General features: G+C 37.1%; 1 protein-coding gene across 3 annotated transcripts in view; it reads left to right on the top strand.

The window, feature by feature from the left end:
• Positions 1-25,825, top strand: part of LOC132109733 (piezo-type mechanosensitive ion channel component 1-like) — a 131,521-nt gene that overhangs the window by 46,796 nt on the left and 58,900 nt on the right. For all 3 annotated transcript variants that reach the window (XM_059516062.1, XM_059516054.1, XM_059516047.1), the window contains exons 2-5: positions 8,100-8,195; positions 16,774-16,896; positions 18,276-18,318; positions 19,211-19,364. In XM_059516062.1, coding sequence (XP_059372045.1) covers positions 8,100-8,195; positions 16,774-16,896; positions 18,276-18,318; positions 19,211-19,364 — 416 coding nt within the window. The remainder of the gene's footprint in view (positions 1-8,099; positions 8,196-16,773; positions 16,897-18,275; positions 18,319-19,210; positions 19,365-25,825) is intronic.

Below are 25,825 nucleotides of genomic sequence, written 5' to 3'. Positions count from 1 at the left end.
TTCGCTTCCTTAGAGGAGCTAGGAGGCTGAATCATCCCAGACCTCCGTCAGTCCCTGTATGGGACCTCTCAACGGTTTTGGAGGCCATGAAAGGTTCCCCTTTCGAGCCTATCCAAATGATTAGCCTCAAATATCTGTCATTCAAGACAGTGTTCTTGTTGGCTCTCGCTTCAGTGAAGCATATGGGTGACCTGCACGCGCTCTCGGTGAGCCCGACGTGCTTGGAGTTTGGGCCTAATGACTCAAGGGTCATACTCAAACCTAGGCACGGTTATGTGCCGAAATCCCTCAACACACCGTTTTGGGCTCAGGTTATTTCCCTGTCTGCCCTGTCGGTGTCAGAAGAGGATGGAGACTCGAGTCTTCTTTGCCCCGTTAGGGTTTTTAGAACTTATGTGTCTCGCTCTGCTGTCTTTAGACAGACTGAGCAGCTGTTTGTCTCGTTCAGTGGACGTTCCAAGGGAATGGCTATTTCGAGACAGAGCCTATCCAGATGGATTGTTGACGCTATAGCGTTAGCTTACGCTTCCAGGGGCCTTCAGTGCCCACTGGGCGTCAGAGCACACTCCACAAGAGGCGTCGCCTCGTCGTGGGCGTGGTCTAGTGGGATCTCCTTACAGGATATATGTATGGTGGCAGGATGGGCCTCGCCGTCTACATTTATCAGGTTCTATAAGCCTAGAGGTTCCCTTCTATAACCTAGAGGTTCCCGCCCTGCAAGCAAAGCTGTTGTCGGTATAGTTGAATCAGGGTCCTGATTGGAACTCTGAGATCGCAAGCGCTATGCGCTGCCGACTGTTATATGGGCAGTATTAGGTAAGACCCACATTACCACATTGGTCAGGCCTTGCCTTGATTATGTGATGTCATATTGCCGCGTCTACGAACGCTGCTAGATATGGGACGGAGGGTCTCCCCCCTCCTGTTCTAGGACTCTCTGTGAGTCCCTCGGGTGATTGTGCACTGTAAATCCTGGGCGTCGCTTCCAGGTTTATTGGTGTGAGATCTCTGCATGCACGGCGCTTTACATTGGGTTCCCGTAGCGTCTTAGCTAAGACGCTGTACGAGAGAACTCTCATAAGAGAACATACTCGGTTACTAACATAACCTCGGTTCTCTCTAGAAGAGGGAACGAGTACTGCGTTCTCTGCCGTGCGTACGATTCACTCTGGTTCGCTTCGGCGATGAAATAAATCAGGTGAGTCAGCCTTTTCGAGCTCCCTTTATAGGGCTAGGCCACACCCGTTTCGGCGGGAAGTGGCATGGAGGGCTTATAAGTGGCATTATGATAGGCTTATGCAGTTGCCACAGAGCAGCCAATGAGCGAGCGAGCCGTCTCGCCTATGGCTGTGTGCTGCTGCAAATGCGCTTTACAATAATTCAAAATTAAGGATAATTTTTTGCTTCAGTGTATCGTGAAAAGAGACTTTTCCCGTAGCGTCTTAGCTAAGACACAGTACTCGTTCCCTCTTCTAGAGAGAACCGAGGTTCCGTTAGTAACCGAGTACGTTTTTATGGCTTTTCGTGTTTTCACTGCTACACATTTAGTGCACTATTACACATCTTATGAACGAGTACAAAACCTCCCGGACTAAAAAAAAACACATGTACAGGACGGAGAAATGAGCGATCTCTTATGTAAACAGATGCATATGAAAAATTATGTGATCATCAGGAATAGACTATTTAAAAGAAAACTGCAAAATGTTACAGATGTAAAATGTTGATCCAGGCAGTGTTACATATCTCTGCAATCTTTGTAGGTATTGAAGCGATTTATGGATTTATGCTTTGATAACTGTACTGAATACTATTCAGATGTAGTTCTTGATAAAAAATTCAACTGTTTGCTCAAAATTATGCATTTTAATGAAACCTACCTTTATTCAAGTGTTGATAAAAAAAATGCTTTAAGCTAGAATAAACCTTAATTGTGTTACGATTAAGATGTGCATATACATGTATTCCTTTCTCTTTCACACACACATACACACACATACTGTTTAAGTGAGGTCAGTGGTACATCCAGCTGTGGCAGCTCGAATGTTACTGTAAAGAACCACCCATGTCCACATGTTTTTAAACTGCTCATATTCAAAGCATCGTATGGTTGACTTTGTGTCCTCTATTTTACCTTGTTCCTTTTTGTAGGCTAAAGGGCCCCCATTGTTCGTAAGCCTCTAATGTTGCTATAAGTGCAGGAAGCACATGTGTGCTGTGTTTATTTGAAATTTGTTACAGTGTTACAGACAGGCAACTAAAGTTTAAGCAGAGGGAGTGTTTCTCACAGACATTGCAGCAAAACTGTAAGAGTCAGAATAGGATCTTACTGCATGGTACCAAGTAGGTGACATTTAGAGGATCTGGTGCATAGACACTCTGAAGGAATTGGAAGACATCAGGGTGACAGTACTAAAGATTGTCTGTGATGTTCTTGTATACTGTCAAGAGTGAAGAGTGAAAAATGACTCAGGGGGTCAGAAGACTTAATTGTGTCTTCAGTTCTGGCCATGTGCTCAGCCGTGAGTGGATAACACAGTTACACATGTTTTATCAGGTCATTGCTATGGAGCACTGTATATCTTTATTTGGAAAGTTAGGGGATGTGGAAATACATACATAACATTAGTTGTTTTCTTACTTCTCTTGCATATTTGTATTTATTTTTTATTTTATGTTTCAAATGGGCAATTACAATTAGAAGTTATTTTAAATCATGAAATAAAACAAGCCTTATGATTTCTGTGATGTGGACAATGTGAACCGAATCATGGAGAATCCAGTTATGGATGGAAAATGGAATTTACACAGACTGTCATGGAATTTGGCAAAATTTGGATGAATCAATCAAAAGTCCTCTTTATACCTCTTCGAATCTGATGTGGACTAGTGTCTGTGAATATTTAACCACAACAAAACAAAATGCTTTTAAATATGAAATCTGAAGTTTTCCAGCATCTGTCGTCTCACTATATGAGGACAGTTCAATTCACTTCATACACATTTTAGGATTTTCACTACAACCCACCAAATACTTGCCAGTTTAACTTGGGCGGGGGGGGGGACAAAAGACAATAATATTCTACTATTAAACAGCAGAATATATTTCTCAAAGTAATAGTAACAATAATGATATTACAGTTTTTTAAACATTATTTTTAAGGAGTTACAGACAATTTGGCACCTATGTTTCAATTTCAATTATAAGTCTATCATTTCTTGTAATTTTTTTAATTGTTAAAGTTATTGCATTTATTTGATAACCACCATTTTTGAGAACTAACATTTGTCTATGGAATCTTTTCTTTTTTCTTTTTTTACAGACAAAACAGAATTTCATTCATTCATTCATTCATTCAGAAATAACCCAAGACAAAGGGCAATATTATTGTTATTATTATTTTGATTAGATAACCTTTTGGGCTATTAAAATGTTTTTAAACAATAAAAAAAAAAAACTGAATTTGGTAGAAAAAAAAAAATTTTCATAAGGCCCTAATTATACCAAATACATAAAAAAAATGCATGTGGTGTTCTTATCCCCACCAAATATATGGAATTTGGGAGTTTTAAAATCATTTATTATTGTTTATTTTCAGACATGGTTAATCACTGACAAAAATATATTTTTATAAAATACATTTTTTATCTGTTACGTAGGCAGAAATAGTCTGTGGCACAAATTGTAGGGGTTGGTAAAACACATCTGACAACATAAAGGGGCACTAATTTAGTGGCAACAGTTCAAATTGGGAGAGCAAAGGAAGTGTGGCTTGTGAAGGTATAGCTGGAATGCGTCTTTTTAGGATGATGGCTGAACTGCAAATCCAGCTCCACTTAAACAGTAAACAAGCAAAATTAGCAGCTTCATAATGAATGGTTTATGGGTTAGATGGTTGTTGAGTGGACAGGGCCTCACTAGGGCAGTATGTCTGCCCAAATGTCTAGAGGCTTTTTTTAACTAACTTTGGTATGTGTGTTTTGTAAAGCAGGTATGTCGTGATCCTAGACCTGTGGTGTGGCTGTTGGTTTTTCCAGGTCCAAAATTACCATAATTTCCAGCAGCCATCCAGTGTCCTGAAGCAGTTCAGTGCAGAACAGCAGAGACACTCAGAGGTGTAACTGTAAACTCATGTGTCCCAGTGCAGCCCGGCCCTCTCATACAAGTATACCTTCTTGGAGAATAATTTTATTGCTTAGACGTTGCTCTCACTTTCATAACTCACGAGACTAAATTGAGTTTTATGTCTTGTGTTTCTAAGACAATGTTCAAAAGGCACCTGATGGTGTGTGTGTGTGTGTGTGTGTGTGTGTTTTAAACAGATTTCAGATGTTTTAAGAATTGTATGTAAAAATAGTTTGATCTATTGTTGATGGGAAAAATTAAAAGTACGTTAACGAAATGTCAAATCACATATTGTAAATTTTTTTTAGGCCTGGTTTCACAGACATAGCTTACACTAAGCCAGGATTAGGCCATTGTTCAATTAAGACATTTGAGCAATTTTTTTTGAACGTGCCCTAGAAGAAAACAAGGGCACTGACATATTTTAAGATAAATTAGTTTCTTTCAGTTTTAAACATTTTAGTCTGGTACTAGGCTTAAGCCTAGACTGTGAAACGGGGGGGGGGGGGGGGACCTGTGGACATTTACTGGTGCCCTCTCATGTTGATACAAACACTCTAAAATTAGTGTTTGTGTTTGTTAATTTCTGTTTTTGAAATTCGTCTGCACATGTCGTTTTTATTTAAATATGTGGAAAATGTAAGTATTTCATTTACAGTGACAGCTGGATGAATGTGTATCTGAGATTAAAGTAAGCAATGGATAAGTCTGTGAATGGGTGAAAGTAGTTGCAAAAGAGAGAGAGAGAAATTGTACATCTACATTTTTTCTCAGTTGCTTTGGTGCATTTCTCAGATCAGAAATGAAATTCTCAAAACTACTTGTTCAACCTCCACATCATCTAGGTACTTGTGCACATCATAAAAGCAGTTTCTCATTCTTTTGAACAAGTTGCAATTGCTTTGGTACATTTATGCAAATTATTATGTATATTTATCTGCGGTTTCCAGCATTATCAGTTACTAATGTCAAGATTTTGAGTAAGTTACAGGCTTTTGCAGGTAATTCATTGTGTGTTTGTACGAATTGTTTAGAAAAATGCACATACTGCTTTGCAAATATTAAGGACAATTCGAGAAATGCACCAAAGCGACTGTAACATGCAAAAGAAAAGAAAGCAGTAGAAAATTATGGATGGGATTTCACCATAATACAGTTTTGAAATACGGAAATGTATAATGAACACTACCAGTAGAAATGCAATAAATGTATTTAATTAGGCAAATAAAATATATAAACTAATCATAAAAGTACATAATATAAAAAAGGCACAAATGTAAATAAAACTTTTTTTCATGCCTTTTTGGGAAAAATCTAATTCTATTATTTCAAATTATAATGTTAATGTGAAACTATTTCAGTCTTCATTTATAAATTCCTGTGCTGTGACATCTCCACATAACTGAAAGATATTTTTAGCACTAATAAGCATACAATAAGTTAAAAGCTCTGTAGCATATGTGAGCATTAACAGTTGAAAACTGTCAAAACAACTTAATGATACAGTGAAATGGTATAACATCTGGAACTATTTAATTTTTTTTCCCCAAATTGTATTATAATATGTATTATATTGTGCTTGCAGTGTTCATGACCTCATATTAAAAATGAGAAGCTATGGGACTTTTTATCTTTTGTTTTATTTTTTTTAACAACAACATTTGTCAGTGTATGACCACTGAAAAAATGTATTAAAAATGATTAAAAAAAAAAACTAAAGATACTTTATAAGCTTAAGTCTTGTGAATTTGTAAATTTGCAAATGTGCATTTGAAAATCGCTTAAACGCATTACTGTACCTTCAGTACACTTAATGCATTTCACAGTGTTAAACATATTCAGTTAATCTCAGAAGTAAATACATTTACTTTGGAAGTCATAATAACTGATTCCTAATAGGAAGTGCTATCTCTGTATCGACACACTTCAGCTGCAATGTGCAGTTAGTGAAACCAGATAAGTTGGAAAAATAAGCTGTAAGCCGCTAGTGCTTGCTTATTATTAGTGTTTTACCAGTCCTGCTGTGTTTCTATTAGATCACAGTTGCTGCTAGTTCAGTGAAAACACTGATAAGCCTCAGGTGATTCCATCATGCTTTGATCACAGAACCATCTATCTGTAGCTCCTCATTCCTGTGAACTTTTACCAAAACTAGATCCTACCCCAAATCTGTCCCATTTATGAACCCTCTGATATTAACAAGGGCTGTCAAAGAATCCAGCATTGTATGTTCACCTCTATGATTCCCATCATAGTTCCCCTGAATTAATACTGTTTTTCTGGTGAGGTCATGAGGCAGTATGAGCTGCCTCTGAATACTGAACACTGTATGTCTTTGTTCCTGCATCGTAATGGTGCTGTAGTTACAGCGCCGTAGCCTTCAGGCCTGTGAAACATTATGGCTACCAGCCAGGGACAGACTTCTCTAACAAAGCTTCAGTTATGTGTGTGATCCAGAGATTAAGGAACAGTAAACGTATTTTGGAGAATCTGAGGTGTTGTTGGGATAGCATGTGAGTCAGAGAAAGGTATCCTTTTCTAGTCGCAATAGGAGGCAGATAACTCCTGTATGCCTTGGCAAACCCTCAAAGGGTTGGAAACTAGTCCCATAATGCTTTACACATGGATTTCTCAGCTGGATTAGAGCAAACACAAAGGTTCAAAAGTGCATCATTAGCATTATCAAAGACTTGAGTACCGTGGGTACATCTGCACGCAATCCAGCTGAGACCGAACAAAAGGTAACACCATTTGCAATGACTTCGAAAGTAGTCAAAAAACTTAAAAATGTAAAAATTTAGAGCCAAACTAATTCAGCCAAAACCAACCGAAAGTATACAATGTTAATCTGACAGTTTGCCAATATGTGGTGAAGTGGTGACCTCGTCTCCTCTGTCTTTTGTCTTGGACAGCTAGTTTTCTTAGCAGTTTGCTGTCCTCAGCCATTAAAATTTGAATAAAAGAAAAGTTCCGAAGGAGCTGGAAAAACAGGCCATGCCAGCTTAAGGTGGTCAAGCTGGTTTGTTGCTAGACCTTGGATCTCCACAAGTTGAGCCAAGGTGGTCCACCAGCACTAACGAGGTTGACCAAGATCTTAAAGTCATAGTTCGCCCCTACAATGAAAATTCTGTCATAATTTACTCAGCTTCAGGTTGTTCCAAACAGTTGACAGCTACTGGCCGCTGTTTTGTTAACAGCATTCAAAATACCTCCTTTTGTTTTCAACAGAAGAAGGAAACTAATACAGGTTTGGCATAAGGTTCCAAGGGTGACTGAATGATGACAGCATTTTCATTTTTGGCTGAACTATCCCTTTAACAGGTCATCTTCAGCCCCACTGCCTAGTAGTCCAGCTTATAACCATACTAAAGGAAACACACAGCTTAAACCAGCCTAAAGAGGCATTCCATTTACTTATTTTTATTTTTTGCAATTTGCTTTTTCGAAGTTTGTTTAGTGAACCTCTGACCTATGAATTTGTATCACATGAAGTTGTGTGACCAATAAAAGATTTATATACCATAGTTTGACCTCTTACTTGAATAAAAAGAGCACAAACTTTAAAGATAAAACATTTGCAGTGTTGCAGAAAAGTGGACTACATTGCATATTTGTACATTCTTTGATTATTTATTTGTTTAATATTTAATTTATAATAAAAGATGCCACGGAGTGTCATGTCCTATCATATCACATACTTTGAGGGGTCCAAAAAAATAAAAAAATTGTGTGTCCAAATTCTATTGTGACCACCATATGTCCAGCTAATGAATGTACATGACTTGCTTAATCATAAAAAATGTCAGCAATGTAATACTCCTGTAAAACCATCAGAAGCTAGTTTTATCTGGATTTTCCAGCAGTAAGTGGTTGTACAACTATACAATGTTATATGCTTATATTACTTTATGCAATGCAATTTTGTCTAATATGCTTGTACAAACTGATTTTTTATCTCTCTTATTCTCCACAGCCTCCATCTTTCGCTACAATGCTCTCTCTTTAGTCTACCTTCTTTACTTGCTGCTATTACCATGGTTTCAGTGGCCCAACAAACACACACTACGAGGTAAGAAAGTCTCTCACTCTGATTCCTAATTTCACAATACTGCCTGACCAGAAAAATAGCAGACTGCAAAGCAAAATGATTGCTAAATGAACAGTTGTTTGTGAAACCGCCTCAGAGGTGCCGTTTCATAGTTCAGGAATTCTGAGTGGAAAGAATAGATCATTTTGTGTTGAAATAATTTGAGAAATGTTAGAGTTTATTTTAAGATCTTTCAACAGACTTTGTTATTTTGGTAAATCTGTGCATGTTTTGAGACATTGTAAAAGATCTCTTCTGTCTGTTGCCCTTGAAACATTTTAAAAGCCAGAGACTTAAAGGTAGTTTTAAATTTTCACTTCAACTTTTATTCGGTTGATGTTGCTTTAATCATAAAAGCCCAGAGTTACCAAATGCTGCGTTTTTACCGAAATTACCCGGAACATTTGTACCAGGAACTTTTTTTCCCAGGATATTTTTCCCCCCACAGACCTGTTGCTTTCTGTTTTCACCGCGGTCTAAAGTACCGGAAAGATTAGGCAAATAGTCTGGTGATGTAGGTCTGCGCACGTTTCTCAATAAGTACGCTGATTTTTGACTTGCATCCTCGGTAGTTCGGTCTTTACGCATTCGACTCGGGAGTGTGATGTCTGCAACAACGAAAATCCGGTAATTCTGCAAACAGCAGCGTACTTGATAACTTCAGTCAGCTCACCTTGGCTACTGCAATTTTCCTTACTGTATATTTACAATAAAACCAAATAGGATATCGAATACCACTGCCTCCTTTCGTTTTCATTTGAACATAATAATAGCCACAGAAATGTACTTAGTTCAGGGAAATGTGTATATATACAGTAATTACAAGGAAACTAAATATTATATCAATTTGCCTTTTTTATTTTCAATTTAACATATAGATAAATTGAATACAGACCAAAGATTACCTGTTAGATTTACCCAAAACTAATGATATTTTATGTTAAACCACTAAAGAGACATCAGAGCCAGCGGCACATATCAGACGGTCTAGCTGAGGTGAGGCTGCTCTCGGGGGATACGTGATTACTGTCACCGTCTCCGAAATCGGCGAAACACATTTTTAAATAGGCCCTGTCTTTATAAATAAACCACAAGTTTTGAGTTTTAAACAACTACATTCTCGCCTGAAATACTTTTAAAATTACATTTCATGACATAATATTTTGAAAATGATCCGAACAAATGGTGGTTGAAATCACAAAGCTGCGTGAACTCAACCAATCAGGATGTTTAGCACCAAAGTCCCGCCCCCGAAAGTTACGGAACTTTGAAAAAGTACTACCTCGCCAGCAGGGACATTCTGAGAGACATTTTTTTAACCCGGAACTTTTAGTTCCTGGTTCCTGCGGTGGAAACACACCGAGTACCGGCCCAAAGTCCCTAGTTCCTGGGTAAAGTTCCTGCGTTGGAAACGCGGCTAAAGTTACAATTTACTGCTGTATGGAGCAGCACGAAAACAAAGATACAAAATAAAATAAAAGTTACTTGAAAATTACAGCCATAATTATTTTTATGATAAGCATAAGAATAACAAATAAATTGAATATTATTTTGTTATATTTTGCATAAGATATAGGAAGTTAAGATATATTTCTTATTACATTTAGTTTTATATTTATATTTGTACATGTTATATATATATATATATATATATATATATATATATATATATATATATATATATATATATATATATATATATTATATTCATACTTTGTGTAATGATACAATAAACAATATTAAATTGTCTTACTCTAGATTTAATTCTATCCCTCCCTGTCTACTATGGTCTGGGACTCTAGACTAGCAGTCAAACCACAGCTGGACTGACCTTGATCATAGAGGAATCCATTATACTGTAAACCACAGCCCATTCATTCCTGTAGTACCACAGAGAGAGCTTCGAGTATCACAAGACCACAGAGATCCACAAAACCTAAATGATGATACAATAAACAAAAGGGCCTTTGGCTTTCAAAAGTGGTTTTGCATCCTTTTGAAGGTTCTTCTTCTTCTTTTTTTTTCTTCATTCAAGTACCTTATTATGTACTCTATAGGGTTCAGGGATTGGATCCAGCATTGTGGCTTTGGCAGGCACATCATTGACAGGAAGGCAGCCCATTTGTCTTAGAGCTTTATTCCAGAGCTGTCGAGCTCATAGCAGGTGTTCTTCATAGCCTCATCCTGTTTAAGAGGCAGAACTGTCAGAAACGAAGGTGTTGGCAGTATGTATTTGATAACTGGGCTTAATAAGGAGCTGAAAAGTGCATGATGGTTTGATGCTCTATATAAAAGAACCACTAGCTGTGAGCACATCCACAGTCATAACAGAAGTATGTGGCCACGAGGAGTGGCATAATAACAGTACTCAAGACTAATTGTGCCTCTTCACCACTGTCATAAATCCAGTTTTGTGCTTTTTATAGTACCAGGTACACCGGGGTTCTTATCATTAGAAGTAAAACCATTAAAAAAAACTAAAACCATTTTCATTACCGGGAATAAAAAAACTTGAAATTAAAATGTGTCTACTCACTTTCTGAGTCTTTGTTTTTTTTATTTTACAAAAATTTTTACAGGATGTTACATTGACAGATAATTCAAAATGCTTTCCTTTATTCAGAGAGAGATAAAATGAGGCATCTGGTCTGTAGAATAAAGGTAATAGGGATTAGAAATGAAGAAAGGGAGGAAATGGTTTTTAAAGTGTCTGTGTGAAAATAGAATCAGAGAGAAACCAGAGTGAAAATTTGAGGAATGCAATGAAAGATTCTAAGTGGATTGAGAGATTATTTATTAAATTAGGTGACAAAATGGCAGGACCACAGTGAGTGTCTTATATATATAAATAAGATATATACACATACGGTCAGAATTAAAAGAAAAGGCCAGGACCCACAGTACTTGGTAAAAAGTAAATGCGCTTTTACCATGGAAGTTCTGGTGTCACATTAGTGTTTGTTTAAGATCTGCACAGTATTTTACTACAACTTGTGAGTGGTTAGATGTTGAGAGTTATTAGAGTGTTTAATGTGGGGCTAATGTTAATTGACTGATGTGAGCTTAATACTCCAACTGAAAAAAATGCAATGTTTTATATGGTTATATTTTATTTTGATGGTCCCCTTAATCAGTCGACTATAAGCATCTTTGCAATAACAGGCCATTTAACTCTCATTAGAGTATTAGGCTACGTTCACACTGCAGGGCTTAATGCTCAATTTCGATTTTTTGAAAAAATTTGATTTTGTTTGCAAGGCCGTTCACATTTCCAATTAAATGCGACCTTTTGTGATCTCCTGTGTGAACGTGAAATGACCCAGAAGTGACCCGCATGCGCAGAAGAGTACTCAACGCTCAACGACGTCACTCGTTGTTTGCGGAAGTAGCTAACGTTAAACATGGATGTCAACAACAGTGTAGTCAACAGCGGAGCTCTTTTTGCAATATTAAAGTTATTTTCCCAACGGAGCCAGCACAATTACAATCTTCTCGTTTTAAGAAGAAAATTAAAAAGAAGGAGGAGAGCAAGGTTTTTGGCCATGGCGTTTTGTGGAGCAGTGTTAGCAACGTCGGTACAGAGAAACGTGTGGGTGCGGAGTCGCAGCCAGGAGTGGTGGGATACTGATGTGAGTGGCTTCACTAATACAGAATTCATCAGTTTATCTTCTTGTTCCCGCCTATTTCAACGCAGAATTATGATGTTTGTAGCGTATCAATGACGTACGGGTCGGATACATGTGGCCTGGCCGTTCAGACGGAGGTCGCATTTCAAAAGATCGGATACGTATCGGATTCAGGACCAAATACCCAAGTGGCCTGGGTCACATTTGAAAAGATCGGATCTGTGTCGTTCAGACTGTCATGAAAAGATCAGATACAGGTCGCATAGGGGCAAAAAAATTGGTCATTTCAGCCTGCAGTGTGAACGTAGCCTTAGTATGCTCAAGAATATGCCCAATAAGTTGACGTTCTTGCAAAGACACTTATAGTCAGTTTATCTGTTGATTTATCTGTTGGTTAAGTGTTAGCATATTTTTACAGTAGCAGACATACTAATACTTTTAATGACCACTAGTTGATATAGTTGCAGAGTTACTTATCAACAGCTGTCTAAAGGGTACCATCAAAATAATCAAACTGATATTACAATACAAATAGATCAAAGCAAATGTGTCATATTACACATTCATCCGATCTAATATCTGATCTTATGGCTGTTTGAGAGAACATTTTTATTATTATTATTATTACTTATAAGCGGTCTTTGACCGCTTTAAGTAATGTAGCATCAGAAAAATGGCAAGATATGATATTTATAATACATTATAGCTATGAGAAATATAATCCTCTTGAATTCTTGTTGATTTTAATAATTACAAACTGATGAATGCAGTCAATGTTTTTAAGATTGATTGGTGTTGTGGTGTTGGTATGTGCTATGTAATAAATGAGGAGTTGATTTTTATACATGAATTAGGGTTGTTTAAAAATCTGTTGTGTTGTTTTTATTTTTTAGTGTTTTTAAAATGCTCTCTCTCTCTTGCTCTCTCTCTCTTGCTCTCTCTCTCACTCTCTCTCTCTCTCTCTCTCTCACACACACACACACACACACACACACACACACACTGCTTAGCTAACCTTTTTTCTTCCTCCTAATGTGGGCCGTTACATTAATTATGTCTGAAGATTAGCGTTATTGTTTTGACAGAGAAATAGGAAATGTGCAGATTGCTTCACCTTGCTTTACCTCTGTCACAGAGGTGTGGAATTCCTACAGCTACAATGTTTGCTTTCTACTGTCTGGACATTACTGCAATCAGTGCTCTCAGTGGAGGCTTGCAGCAAACTCTCAGAAGATGTGACTCAAATGACTGACATCTACATGCTTTTTCACAAGGGATAATCTGGCACTTAGAGAGTTCCCACTCAGAAAATCTATGCAACTGCCACCCACAGTAAAACTAAACCTGACGTTGAACAGTATTAATGGTTTTAATAAAAAACATCTCTCTTTTTTCCTTCTGTGGATTAGATACACATTCTCTGGCCGGGAATTCCAGTGAAACCCAAGCCAGTTGTGAACAATCAGAGGCTTAGGAGAAGGAGGCTGTAGGAAAATGTAGATCACCACTACGAAATGTTAGCCTGGGTACACTTGGGTCAAATTCACATTCGTTGTTACAGTTTCCTTAACTATCTGGATTTCAAGCTTAAGTTACTACTTCTAGAAATATACTAATAATTTTTTTTGCATATGTAAAAGACTGGCCATCATTGAACTGTGTCTCAGGCGCACCGCTTTCACACTGTCTAATGCATATCGCATGCACAATTGGTAAGATCATCCTCAGAACTCAAAGGTCAAATATTATGGTTGACTTAAAACAAATGATGAGGTGTAAAAGTGTGTAAACGCTTTAAGAAGATTACTTTCTTGGTAAAAGTTCACAAACAGTTTGAGGTCAACATGAAACACATTTTGTTTCTGCAGTTTGTATTTCTGAGTGAAACAGGATATCAGTGAGAAAAAAAAAAGTTTGGAGTCCATCCTGGGAATCCAGTTGGGACATATATTGTGTTGGTCCTCAATCATTTTTCATTAAAGATTATTTAAAGTAATTTAATTAATAATGGTGTTTTCCAAATAAATGCACACTGGTATGTGGAGGTGATGAGACTTTCTGCATGCTTTCCCACCGCTGTATGTGCGAGAGGAAAGTTCCGGAAAGCAGCAGCGCTCTCTGGGGTGTGTCTGCCACGTGCCCCCCGCTGCCAGGGTCAGAACTGGGGTTCTAGTCCCACCAATTTCATTCAGAGACTTACGTAAGCTGCGCTCTTTGCAACAACATTCATTTCCTTAACCACAGGAAGTTTGTGCTACTCTTGGGAAGGGTAGTTTATCATTGTCAAGCATTATTTGTTTTTATAATGCAGTTCCATTAACTTGTATATAACATTTAATATAATATTAGCTTAATCTGATTTTTAACAAAGTGTAGTTAATGACTCTTTAGATAAACATCAACTTTCTTTTGTACTAGTACATGTATTGATGGCCATAGTGTGCATTATAAAATACTTAGAGCCTTTAAAATGTGGAAATCCCGAGTTTTGCCGATATTCTTTATGGAGATCAGCACACCTCTCCCCATCAAGCGACACAATTTGAGGCATCATTCATGTTCAAAGCCCAAATCATTTGGATTGGAGGCTTATTTGAAGTTACTTAAACAACCCTAATTGTTTGCCAAAAACATTTATTAGTACCACCAGGACTTCGCAAGACTTTTTTTTTTTTGTTGTTGTTGCCAAAATGATTAAATTGCTGTAGATTTTTTCCAAAATTGTGGGTGTATTTGCAGCATTTTTATATTGTTTCACAGTGAAAATGCATCAGTAAACACAATATAGTCATGCTGTTAAGAGTTAGTGACAGCAAGTGTTCCCAGCAAGGCAACGGTGACACCAGCATAGAATACTCTTCCAGATTCTATACTAGAAATGGCTTGCACACTGACAATGATAAACTACACATTTCAAAAGTTATAAATTATTTCATGTTTTAAACAATTTAACAAGTATATCATTGTCTATTGTTGTAGTTTTAGTTTAGATTTTTTTTGATCCAATAAAATCTCTTGCTTAGTTTGGTAAGGCAGGCTGTTATTCTTTCCATAGTGACTCAGTAACTCTAAACCATTTTTGAGGTCTGTGGAGCTGTATCAAGTGCTCTAGAGCCCTGTTTCTTGTTAAAGCAATCACAGCTACACGTGTCAAAACACAAGACATGACAGTCATCTAGTTCTGCATAAAATCTCATAATGGCCACACAGATTTCACACTCCTGCTATAGTGCATAGGTTAGAGGTAAACAGCGGTCCTGCTATCTGTGACGAGTGCTGAAGTGGCCTTTCATTGAATCTCACTGGAAACAAACCAGAAAAAATGCCAAGACAAGAGGCCTTTCTGTGTTCATTCTTACCCAGGTGCCCTCACTCACCTTGTCTAGCCAGAATATTTCTGCTGTGATCCTGTTCGTTTTCACACATATACTAGAAAATTGAAGTACAGTTTGCATTTGCAAAGCCCCAAGCAGTGGGGAGGCCCATTTGCCATCTGACCAAAAAAAACTTTATTTTACAGGTTACATTATGTAGCTGTGCATTTCCATCAGTGTTTTACAGTGAAGTATAACCACAAACCTCAGGTAGTACTCATTTCAGGCTGTGATTTTCGACTGTGCTGCTTTTTTTTCTCTTCCTATAAGGAGTGCTTAAGGCACTATTATTATTTGTACCTGAGGTTATTTAAAAATACCTAACCCCTATGTTGGATATGAAAGAAAATACATGGCTTGTGGAGAGTTGTGCTTGCACCTGTCTGAACAAATACAACGTTTTTGCATGGTGGATGATGTGCTTGATCGCTTCAGTGATTATTAAAGGGGGAGTCTTTACTTGGTCTCTGTATATAATTCATTCACAAGTTAAATAACTTGGAAGGGGAAATAAAAATAAAATTGCTTTAAAATTAAAAAAGAAGAAAAAAGAAAGAATAACAAGTTGAAATATGAGGTATCATTCACGTCAGTGGTACAAAAGATTTGGAAGTTCTGGGTGAGCAATAGAACAGTATGAGTAATAATAATATTGACCCCTTAATAAGCAGCAGTAACTGAACCCAGTTCTACTCCCATATAAAGCTTCACTGTGCCACACTAATACTAGTTATGTATATACTCATGTTTTCTGTTTCTGTTTGTTGAAGTGGTGTGCGCTCTATTAAAGAAGTCCTTTATATGTACCCATAATTCTCCACACTATAAATGCACTCTCAGTTGAAGTTGTGAGTTCATCCCAAATGAGTTTGAAAATTAGCCCTCGTCTATATTGTTACCAAGTCAAAACTCTCTTTAAAACAAAAATAAAAGTTCTGTCCTAACAGTGACCAGTTGTAGCTCTAGTTTGTAGCTTTTTACAGAAGGTGTCCAAGTGCTCTTTAATCGTTTATGCTTTAGCAGAATTTTTTTTTTTTTGCCACAAAAAAAGTGTATTTTGACAATCCTGCTATGATTAGAATAGCTGGGCCTGCCATTGCATTTTCCTAATTTCCACAAAAGTTAAATGCTCACACGTGCTCATTTTGCCCCTATACTGCTGCGCTGTTGGAAAAACATTGTTAGAAATCCCATCTTTGGTTGGCTACAATGTAAATGTTGCAATTAAATCTTATGAGAGTTTCTGCAAAGCTTGTAAATGTATTATGACAACCAATGGGTAGGTGACATTGTGTCTCTGGATTTTCTTTTTTAATCATGATTTTTAAAGTTTTATTAAAATGTTGTCAAAACTTATGTGAACTGTACATTTCAGGTTTATTTTTAAGTGAAACCAGGCTAATTTGTAAATGCATACTGTAGAGATGTGTAATATTGACCATCATATCATTTATCAGCCTTGACATAAAGTAATTATCAACCTTCGTTAACCAAGATTTTTTTTCTAGACCAACCTTTGTGCCAACCATCAACAGCTGTGTTTTCTTCTCTGTTCCACAGGACACACTGGACATTACATCAAGTCCCTTTTCAGCACCAGTCTGATTTTCCTCTTGGCACATGCCAGCCTCCAGATCTGCCTATATACCATCCCCAGCCTTGATGATGCACTGGGGCATAACTGTAAGTCCGACTTATTTCAGGTGAAATAAATAAATACAAATGAAAAAGAACAACAAAGAGCGGTCTCGAATTATTACCTGGTCCAGGCTGTTCTGTAGGTAGTCGAACAGCTAACATGTTCAAAGCCAACTTAAGCTGGTACCACCATAAGCTGGTAGCTGGATTGCCGTTGGTCCAATATGGTCTTTGTAATTAAAAATATATACTGTATAACTACATAGTCACTTAAGCCCTATTTAGACTTTCATTCACAGACACCTTATTTTGGCTCCTAATTTGGACCTGAAATTTATAGGATGCCTCGTATGCTCTTCTTGAAATAGCTGCAAACCCATATTAATATTGTATGTTCATGCAGTGTGCGAATGTCAGAAGATCAAATATAACTGGAATCTTGTGGTTTACAAACTTCATCAACCCAACTCATCAACCTTTATTTAGCGTTCATGTAAACACTACGTTCAAGTTCATCAATCATAATGATTTCTATCCAACTGAAACCAGCATCAGTGTTACTTAACTGCCACAAGGCACAGATGCAGTAACCTATACATATATGCACACATACTTATTAAATAAATATTTAGCTTCAATTTCAAATGTTTCAAAAAAAAAAAAAAATCTAAACTCAGTTTAAAATCCACATTCAAGCCATATGGCATCAACGTTTTAATCTGTGTATTCAGTAACCTTCTGGTTTCAACAAGTTTATTCAAAGATGTTATGCCAAAAAACAAAATATGTTTGAAAACACAGCTACGAGATTAAACTGAATTTTCCTACAGGGCATTCACAGATGACCGCCATTTTTGTCAAGCACGACATGTTCTTGGATATAAATCTTTTGTTGGTTCCAAAACAACAGCCCAAGTCCTTTTTTCTAACCCTAAACCTTAGTACTTATAAAATCAAAAGGAAATGATACTGTATGTCAAAAGCTAAATCTAACATAAACTAAATCTGAAAGTTCAAGTTAGAGAATGTTAATCCAGGACCTTGTTAGACTTGCCAAAATCACAAATTACATGATATGTACTGTAAACCATTTGAGAAGCCACAGTTATTAGCCTCTCTTATTTGAGGTTTGGACGACGTTTGCCTTCCCTTCCAAAATTGTCCAGAAAGACCAATGCAAGATGTATCATTCCCGAGTCCCACAAATCTTTATGGAGTCGCCAGGCTGACTTCAGGGGCTTGTAGCCTTTGGCTGACTCTGCTAAAGGAGAGTGCAGTGGCTCATGGAAATGTTTCTGTAGCTTTGCGAGGGCATTTGTGGTTGGCTCATCTTTATGACCAACTTGACAGTGTCCAGTACTTAGACCGTATTGTGACTCATTTTATCCTAACCATACAAACCTTCTCTCTTGCTCTCTCTGTAGGCAGCTCATGGGAGACTCTATCAAGACATATTGGAGTGTCCAGGTATGTAAAGAATGAGAGCATGTATATGTGAGGCGTCACATGAAAATTTTCTTTTCTTTTCTTTTTCATTTCTTTTCTTTTCTACATGAAAAGGCCTGAAAGTCTACATTTTCTAATCTGTATAACATCATATTGCTCAGATAAGGCATTTAACAGCTGAATAGGGCTGCCCCCTCCTAATAGTCGACTTCCAGTCAATCTAAATTTTATTAGTCACTTAGTCACAGGGATAGAAAAAAAACATTTCATTTCATTTGAGACCTAAAATGTAGCTTATCTTCTGATGTAAGTAGTAGCATCATTACATGGCTCCTAGCTTTAATGTTAACCTAGAAAAATGTGCGCTATTCAAGGGTTTATGCGGAGTGTGGCAGCTGAACAGTAGCCCACTCACTCGGTGAGATCATTTGCATTTAACTTAAAATAATCCAAACTTTTTGGTCATACAGATAAAATAAATACATCTATAAAAGGTCTACTTTTATTTGTGTGCACTCACAAAAACAACAAAACATTGTGCTTTTGTAAAGTGATGAAAGCAATCGGGGTGCACTTTCTGCCGTCTAGGTATCTGTGAACTTTAGCGCATCAAAAAAATTAAATAAAAAGGATTATAATTATTATAATGTTGAGGCAGTCTTCTTGCCATTTTTTCCCCCCTATGCATTCATAATCATTGCTTCTGCCATGCGATGTGGCAAGCTTTATTTGTGCGCTTGAGCACTAATAGGCTATGGGCAATTAAAGGCTCATTATTATGAATTTTATGGTTTAATATTAATATAAACGTGAGATTAGTCGACTAATTGCTTTAAATGAACAACTGTTAGTCTATCGGAAAAATATTTGGTCGAGGCCAGGACTATAGCTGAGTTTGAGGTTGCTTTTGCAGGCTTCCGCTGGAGGATCCGTGGAGCATGGTGTGGCTTCTGACCCCAGATCTTGGCATCTTCATCATTTCTCTGATCAACCTGATACTGTGTAGCCGTCTGGTGAAGAAGAGAGAGGAGGGTCCCAATACTCACATGTCTACACTTCTCCAGGAGGTAAGCTGAGCTGAGCATAGACCAGGCCTAGTACTGATCTACTGTTTTGTTTATGTTTGAGCAGCTTATCATGAGACTGTACTGAGTAATGCTGCTTTAGTCATGGCCTGCTGCAGTGGCTAGTGCTGATGTAATCCACTGATTGCAGTTTCACTGACTGGCTAACCCCCAATTTCCACCAGATGCGTAACGGCTGCGTTACGGCTCCGGCACGGCAGCGGAGTCAATAGGTTTCCATTAAAGTCAATGAGTGTATTTCCACTGAATGCGTTACAGCTGCGTTCCGACTCCGGCGATCCGCAGCCCTCCGGAGCAGATACGCAGAGCTTCTATTTTTGCCGGATGCCGGAGCGCTCCACAGCACTACAGGGCAGAGTACGCAGGACAGGAAGTCGAGTGACAAAACAGAACAGCCAGAAACAAAATAAAAGATCCGTTTAATTTTCAAAATAAAATACACCGCGCTCATATTTCCCTACACTACACCTTGAAAACGTCATAATGGGCGGAGACAGGCTTGTTGAAGTTTTAACCCCGTTGACACGATGGATGAAGAAATGAAAAGAGAAAAGAAAAGAGTTCTATCCTATACTCCTTCGGATAGAAAACTGTTCCTGGTTTGGTAGTTCTGTTTATAGAAACTACATATCGCGCGATCACACCAGAATTCGCGAGATTACATGGGGCATCGTGACGTCAGCTGTCAGTCATGACCGCAGCCGTTCCGCAACAAATACGGACCTGGTGGGTATTGACGGACGACGGAACACGGAGCTGTCACGCAGCGGAGCCGTAACGCAGCCGTTACGCATCTGGTGGAAATTGGGGGTAACTTGTGTGAGTCAGGGGTTTTATCATTCAGCTTGGAGGCAAATATTTGTTTGCATGCATCCAGACTGATACAGTGAGTGCTTCAGAGGCAAACATTTTTTTGATTTTTGAAAAGTTTGGGTTAAGTTCATAATATAACAAGTTTCATGATCTTCGAAAAATATCATAAGATCCAGTGGTCCCAAAAATGTTTGGACACATAAACCAGACTTAAAACTGCACAAATGCACCAAATTTTTTGGTTTCATATTACTGCTTTTCTTTCTTTATTTTGTATGTATTTTATTTTTATATTGGCAAGCAAATGAGATATCCTCAGAAACAACTGCATGTTCTGTTTTATTGCAGAGTCTTATATCCGTAAAATAATCTGCACTTAGTAGTTTTAGATGCAAGTAAATTTTGACCACAAGTACATGCACCATGCTTCCACATTATTATGGTATCATCCAAGTTGGTAAGATGTATCCTTCCTGCCTAAATGTATATTATGTCTTCCAGACATTGCGTAAAAATGCCTTGCAGGACTAATTCTGCCAAGCTCAAAGTGCTACATAAGTATACCTTGTGTTGATGTGTTCATGTATTTGGCCTGTGTGTACACTTGTAAACAGAAGGTAATTGAAGGGACTGTTTTTGGTCCAGAAAGTTTTATTTTGTTGGATTGAAAATGAAAATACTATGTAATGCAAGTGTATGCGTTTGTATGTGTGTGTCTGTGTGACCTGGGAACATTTATTAAAAAAAGTTTTTTCATAAAGTTTTCTTTGAGGGTTGTGTTTAGGGGTAGGGTTAGGGGATATAATATAGTTTGTATTGCAGTATAAACATCATTATGACTATGGAATTTCACTAAGAAGCATGAAAACCAATTGTGTTTGTCGATGTGTGTGCGCCTGTCTCTCTGTGTGTGTGTGTAAAACACTATGGCAAAATCATTATTTAAAAAATATGCTGCCAAAACTTGTAGCCCTAATCACAAGGTCACATGGCAACTAAAATCACTCATTTTGTATTGTGATGGTGAACACGAATATTTGCATAACTCTCACAAACATAGCAACAAGAATTAAAAAAGTACAACAACAACAAAAAAAGTCAAACAGAAGCAGAAGCATTACCCAGCGTCACTATGACTATTGCTCATATAGTCTTAGTGATTTGACCAAAAATCAGAGCAACATGCAGTTTATTTACAAAAGCTGAGCTATTACTTTTTTAATTGATTAGACTTGAGTCCAAAGATTGGCAAAGAGAATTATTCTTCTTCTTTTTTTTGGTGGACAATAAAACATAACAAAAGAAAAAATCCCATAAGACTGAAGCTATGTCTGGAAAACATATCAAAGAAACTTGTCGACTTCTCTTCAATCTCCACCCTGTGCATTTCTTTTCATTTTTTTCCCCCGTTTGACTCACCATTGCACCATTACAGCACTGTACAGTTGCCTAGAGTCTGACAACTTCCTGCTGCTGTTGCCGAAGCAACAACATCAACAAACACTTGCTGGCTGCCTCGCTATGTGTCAGCATAGAAAAATAGGATCTTTATAAGATCAATTAGCAATAGAGGCCCAAAGTGCTAAACCAGGCATGCGTGTCTGCTTTACTGGAATCTAGCAGTAGATACTGTTTCAACATTATATATAGCACTTATATAAATGTTATTTCCAGACATCTTCAAAGCTGACCTCTATTTAACTGACTCTTTTCTACCCTACAATGCAAAATAATGGGTAAAATACACCAATGTATTGTTAAATATAAGTAGTTCTTTTAAATGTGTAATCTAAGTGAATACATTTGCAAATATGAATCAGTATTGAGACCTGTTTCTCAAGTCCTGGAGACCTTTTTATTATTATTATTATTTTGTATGTTTCACTTGTATGTTTTACTTTTTCTCATTACCAAAATACCTCTGCAACAGTGTAACAACTGCTTCATCATGCCAAAAGTATGTGTATTGTTGCATTGTAGCAAACCAGCTTCCACTTTCATTGTAAATTGGTGTAGGAACAACATAATTACGATACATTCCAAAGCACTGCCTATGGCCTGCAGTACAGGACTGAGTGAATAGCCTTTGTTAATTGTGGGCACAGCACTTGGAGTCTGATGCCAGTTCATTCAGATGAAGTGTGTTTATACTGTATATGTATCTGCACTTGCTGTTTTACTGAAGAGAAAAGAAATGCTGCAACAAAGACCAATGTCCATGCAATGATTTCCACAATAAATGCAATATAGTTGTTTTGAAAACTTGTAACTTTAAATGCAAACATAGAATTGTCAGTGAAATCACAAAAACGAATGGTTCCAATAAAATAAAAGCACTAATTTGCTTTTAATTACGTTTATTATTCTTTATGTAACGTGGACAGTTAGTCAGGTTTGTTAGGTGATGTACTTATGAAGTTATTAAAACTAATAAATAAACATGGGTCTTAAATACACTCTTAACATTCAGGTGCACAATAGGTACATGGAGTGGAAAACTCTGAAAGGGAAATGGAAAATAATAATAAACTACTCAGAATACAACAGGCTTTTTCATAACGTCAAACACGTAAATATATATATATATATTCGATTTTCTAGAATCGGCTTAAAACATCTCTTCCATCTTTATTTGACCCTCTAACTTTAGCACTCACTATTCTAATTCTATTCTTTAAAAAAAATATAATAATCTAACTACCTGTCTAATCTTTTTGTATTCTATTTTCTTTTTATTTGTTATATATTTATAAAAAAGACCTCTAACACTAGCTTGCTCTATTCTTTTTCTATTATATGTCAGGGATCTAGGAAGGAGGACCCAATTGCAGTTAGAGATAACAAGGTTTTATTGACAAGACTGATACAAGAGGTAGTGAAGTGCACAATAGATACCACAACAGGGACACAATAAACAGGAACAGCTAGGGAAGGCCACTGGGAAGGCTTCCGGAAACAACTGGCAGAATACTTGGGCAACAGAGGGGGCAGCAAGACCAGGCTGATAGAGAAGGCCACACAAGGCACCATAGAGCAGAGCTCAGAAACTTGTTGACCACTGACTCTGGAGACAGACCAGATGCCAGGCTGGTAGAACCAGGGCAGGACACATGGGGACAGGTCAGGAACTCGAACACAAGTTTAGACAGGACAAAGCTTCACAAAAAACACAAATAAAACGTAAGAAATTACAAATTTAACCAACTCAGAATAATCAAACAAAACCAAGACTCAAGGTTAGAAAAACTAAAATAATACAAATAAAAGCAAAAGGCAAGAACAAACAAATTACTAAAACAAGGAGCAAGACAAGAACATGGAATTACAAGGACTAGACAAAATAAGGGCACAAGACCAACCAGACAGGGAGACACAGACACATAATCAGCCACAGACAGAGACAGAGGGGGTGAGAATGACTACGGACCAGCAAACACAAAAGAGAAAGGTGCACTATAAATAGGGAGGAAAAGACATGAGGAACAGGTGAGCACAATTAGACCAACTAGGCTAACAAGAGGGTGTAGTAAAGAGGAAACAAGGAGGAGGGGCTAAGGAAGCACATGGACAAGGAAAACAAGGCCATGAGCTGCATTTAAGCTAACTGAGACTTGTTATAGCACTTATATATCATTGCTCTTTTGTTGTTTTTGATTGCTTCAATTGTCCTCATTTGTAAGTCGCTTTTATTCAAAGCGTCTGCTAAACGACTAAATGTAAATGTAAATATTGATAAGCTATACAAAGTAAGAAACTGCTTGGTTTAGTTGGTCTTCCAGTTGTTGGTAAAAGTTTTTTAGTAAATCAACCTAGTAGTAATTTGTAAAATGTATGTATAATATGTATACTCTTTAGGCCCTGGTATACTTCAAGCAAAATCAAAGAATGATTTGGTGTGACGTCATTTTGAACAAACTAAGGCCAAAATTAAATTAAGTTTTCTCCAGCAGTTAAACAGCTTTGTACTGCTAGTGGTCCATGGAAATTATTTAATAGGTAGGAGTGCTCAAGGGCTTCACTTTCTTTGACTAGAAAATCTTCTCCAATTCATTTCTTATGTTCAGTCTGATGTTCAGATTAGATTAGATTAGATTCAACTTTATTGTCATTGCACAGAGGCGAGCAAAAAGACATGAATACACATTTTGCATATTTCTTTCTTAAGAGTGTGCAGCCAAATCATATGGAGGTAAATCAGTAGCTAAACTTGAGAGGTTGAAGATCTGAATGTGAGAACTTGTCATATTAATATTTGTATTTGTAAGTTAAAATTTACACTCACAGCTCTGATGTGAAGAGTTGAATCTTTCAATTTGCACACACAGACAATGATCAAAACACCCGTGTTTTGAATTGGAAGTTTTAGATTAATAGTTACAAATGTGTAGAATGACATTCACACAAAGAAAATGACATATACACATGTTTACGACATATTTACTTTTGCACTTTACTTCAGTTTCGCTGCACAACGTCAAGTCGGCACTTACAACCTCTCAGATCTGGAAGTACAAGTTCAAATCCTAGCGCTCTGACTTTTGCTACTCTTTTTGCGGTATTCTGTTGCAAAACTCACTTGTGCACTTGTATATGCAGATGTGAGAGAGCAGAGCTGGGGGCGGGGCTTTGGTGCGAATGAGAACATTTTATTGGTCGATGCCCGACCAATGAACAACGCCAATTGTTTTCACTGACTATCCTTAGCTTTGACAGGATTTTAAGACATTGCATTCATTTTGCCATTCAGGTATTATCTAGTAGACAAATAATGCAACATATTTTATATGTATATCCCACTGCATATTGCAGAGTAAACTCGCTGTACCAAAGCATGCTTTGATCTCACCGCCACGCGGTCACGTGGTTCATGGAGCTATCAATAGTACTAAACAAAACGTTTTGTCAATATGCTTGAAATGTATTAATTGGGATAGACAGCAGTTTTATTATATTTGCAGAGATTTCTAGTAATTTGTAACACAAAAAGTGCATTGATTATGCATGGATAACTGCGTTGACTAATGACTATGCGTTATAATAGCAATTTATACTGGAAAATGGAACAGCATTATGTTCTCATACTCCTCCTTGGCAGTTAAATGTGACTAAACAATTAAGTGTAACTTTTAACCAATAAAATAACTGTACTGAATGTTAACTCAGTCATGTTTAGTTAATTTGAAGAGATCATGGTACTAAATAATATGCGCAATAATTATGATTCATGAATGACCATTTGAAATATAACATTTTCTAATATGGTTATTATTTAAACTACAATATCTGTAGTATTTAGGTTTAAATTCCAGTGCAAAGAGGCACGCTTTAAATTAGAGGCATTTGGTGGCCAGAAAGATAATATTCATATGCAATTCCATTGCTTAAACACTAGATGGCCTTGTTGATGTTTAATAAATACATGTATTTAGCTCTACTAGTTGCTCAAAACAGTATTTCTGGTCATAAGTGCTTATTTTTTAGGTTTTGCTGTTTAATGTACATTTAGACACTCGATTTTATAAAAAAAAAAAAATAATAATAATGTTGCATTTAAAAAGGTTCATTACTGACAAGCAAATTAGGAATTTAACCCAATGAAGATGTTAAAATGATTTTTACAAAACATAAAA

This window comes from Carassius carassius, chromosome 2 (assembly GCF_963082965.1).
Source record: "Carassius carassius chromosome 2, fCarCar2.1, whole genome shotgun sequence".
In the NCBI taxonomy this organism is placed as follows: Eukaryota; Metazoa; Chordata; class Actinopteri; order Cypriniformes; family Cyprinidae; genus Carassius; species Carassius carassius.
The sequence above is the reverse complement of the archived record's forward strand: the minus strand, read 5'-3'. Positions and strand labels throughout refer to the sequence as shown.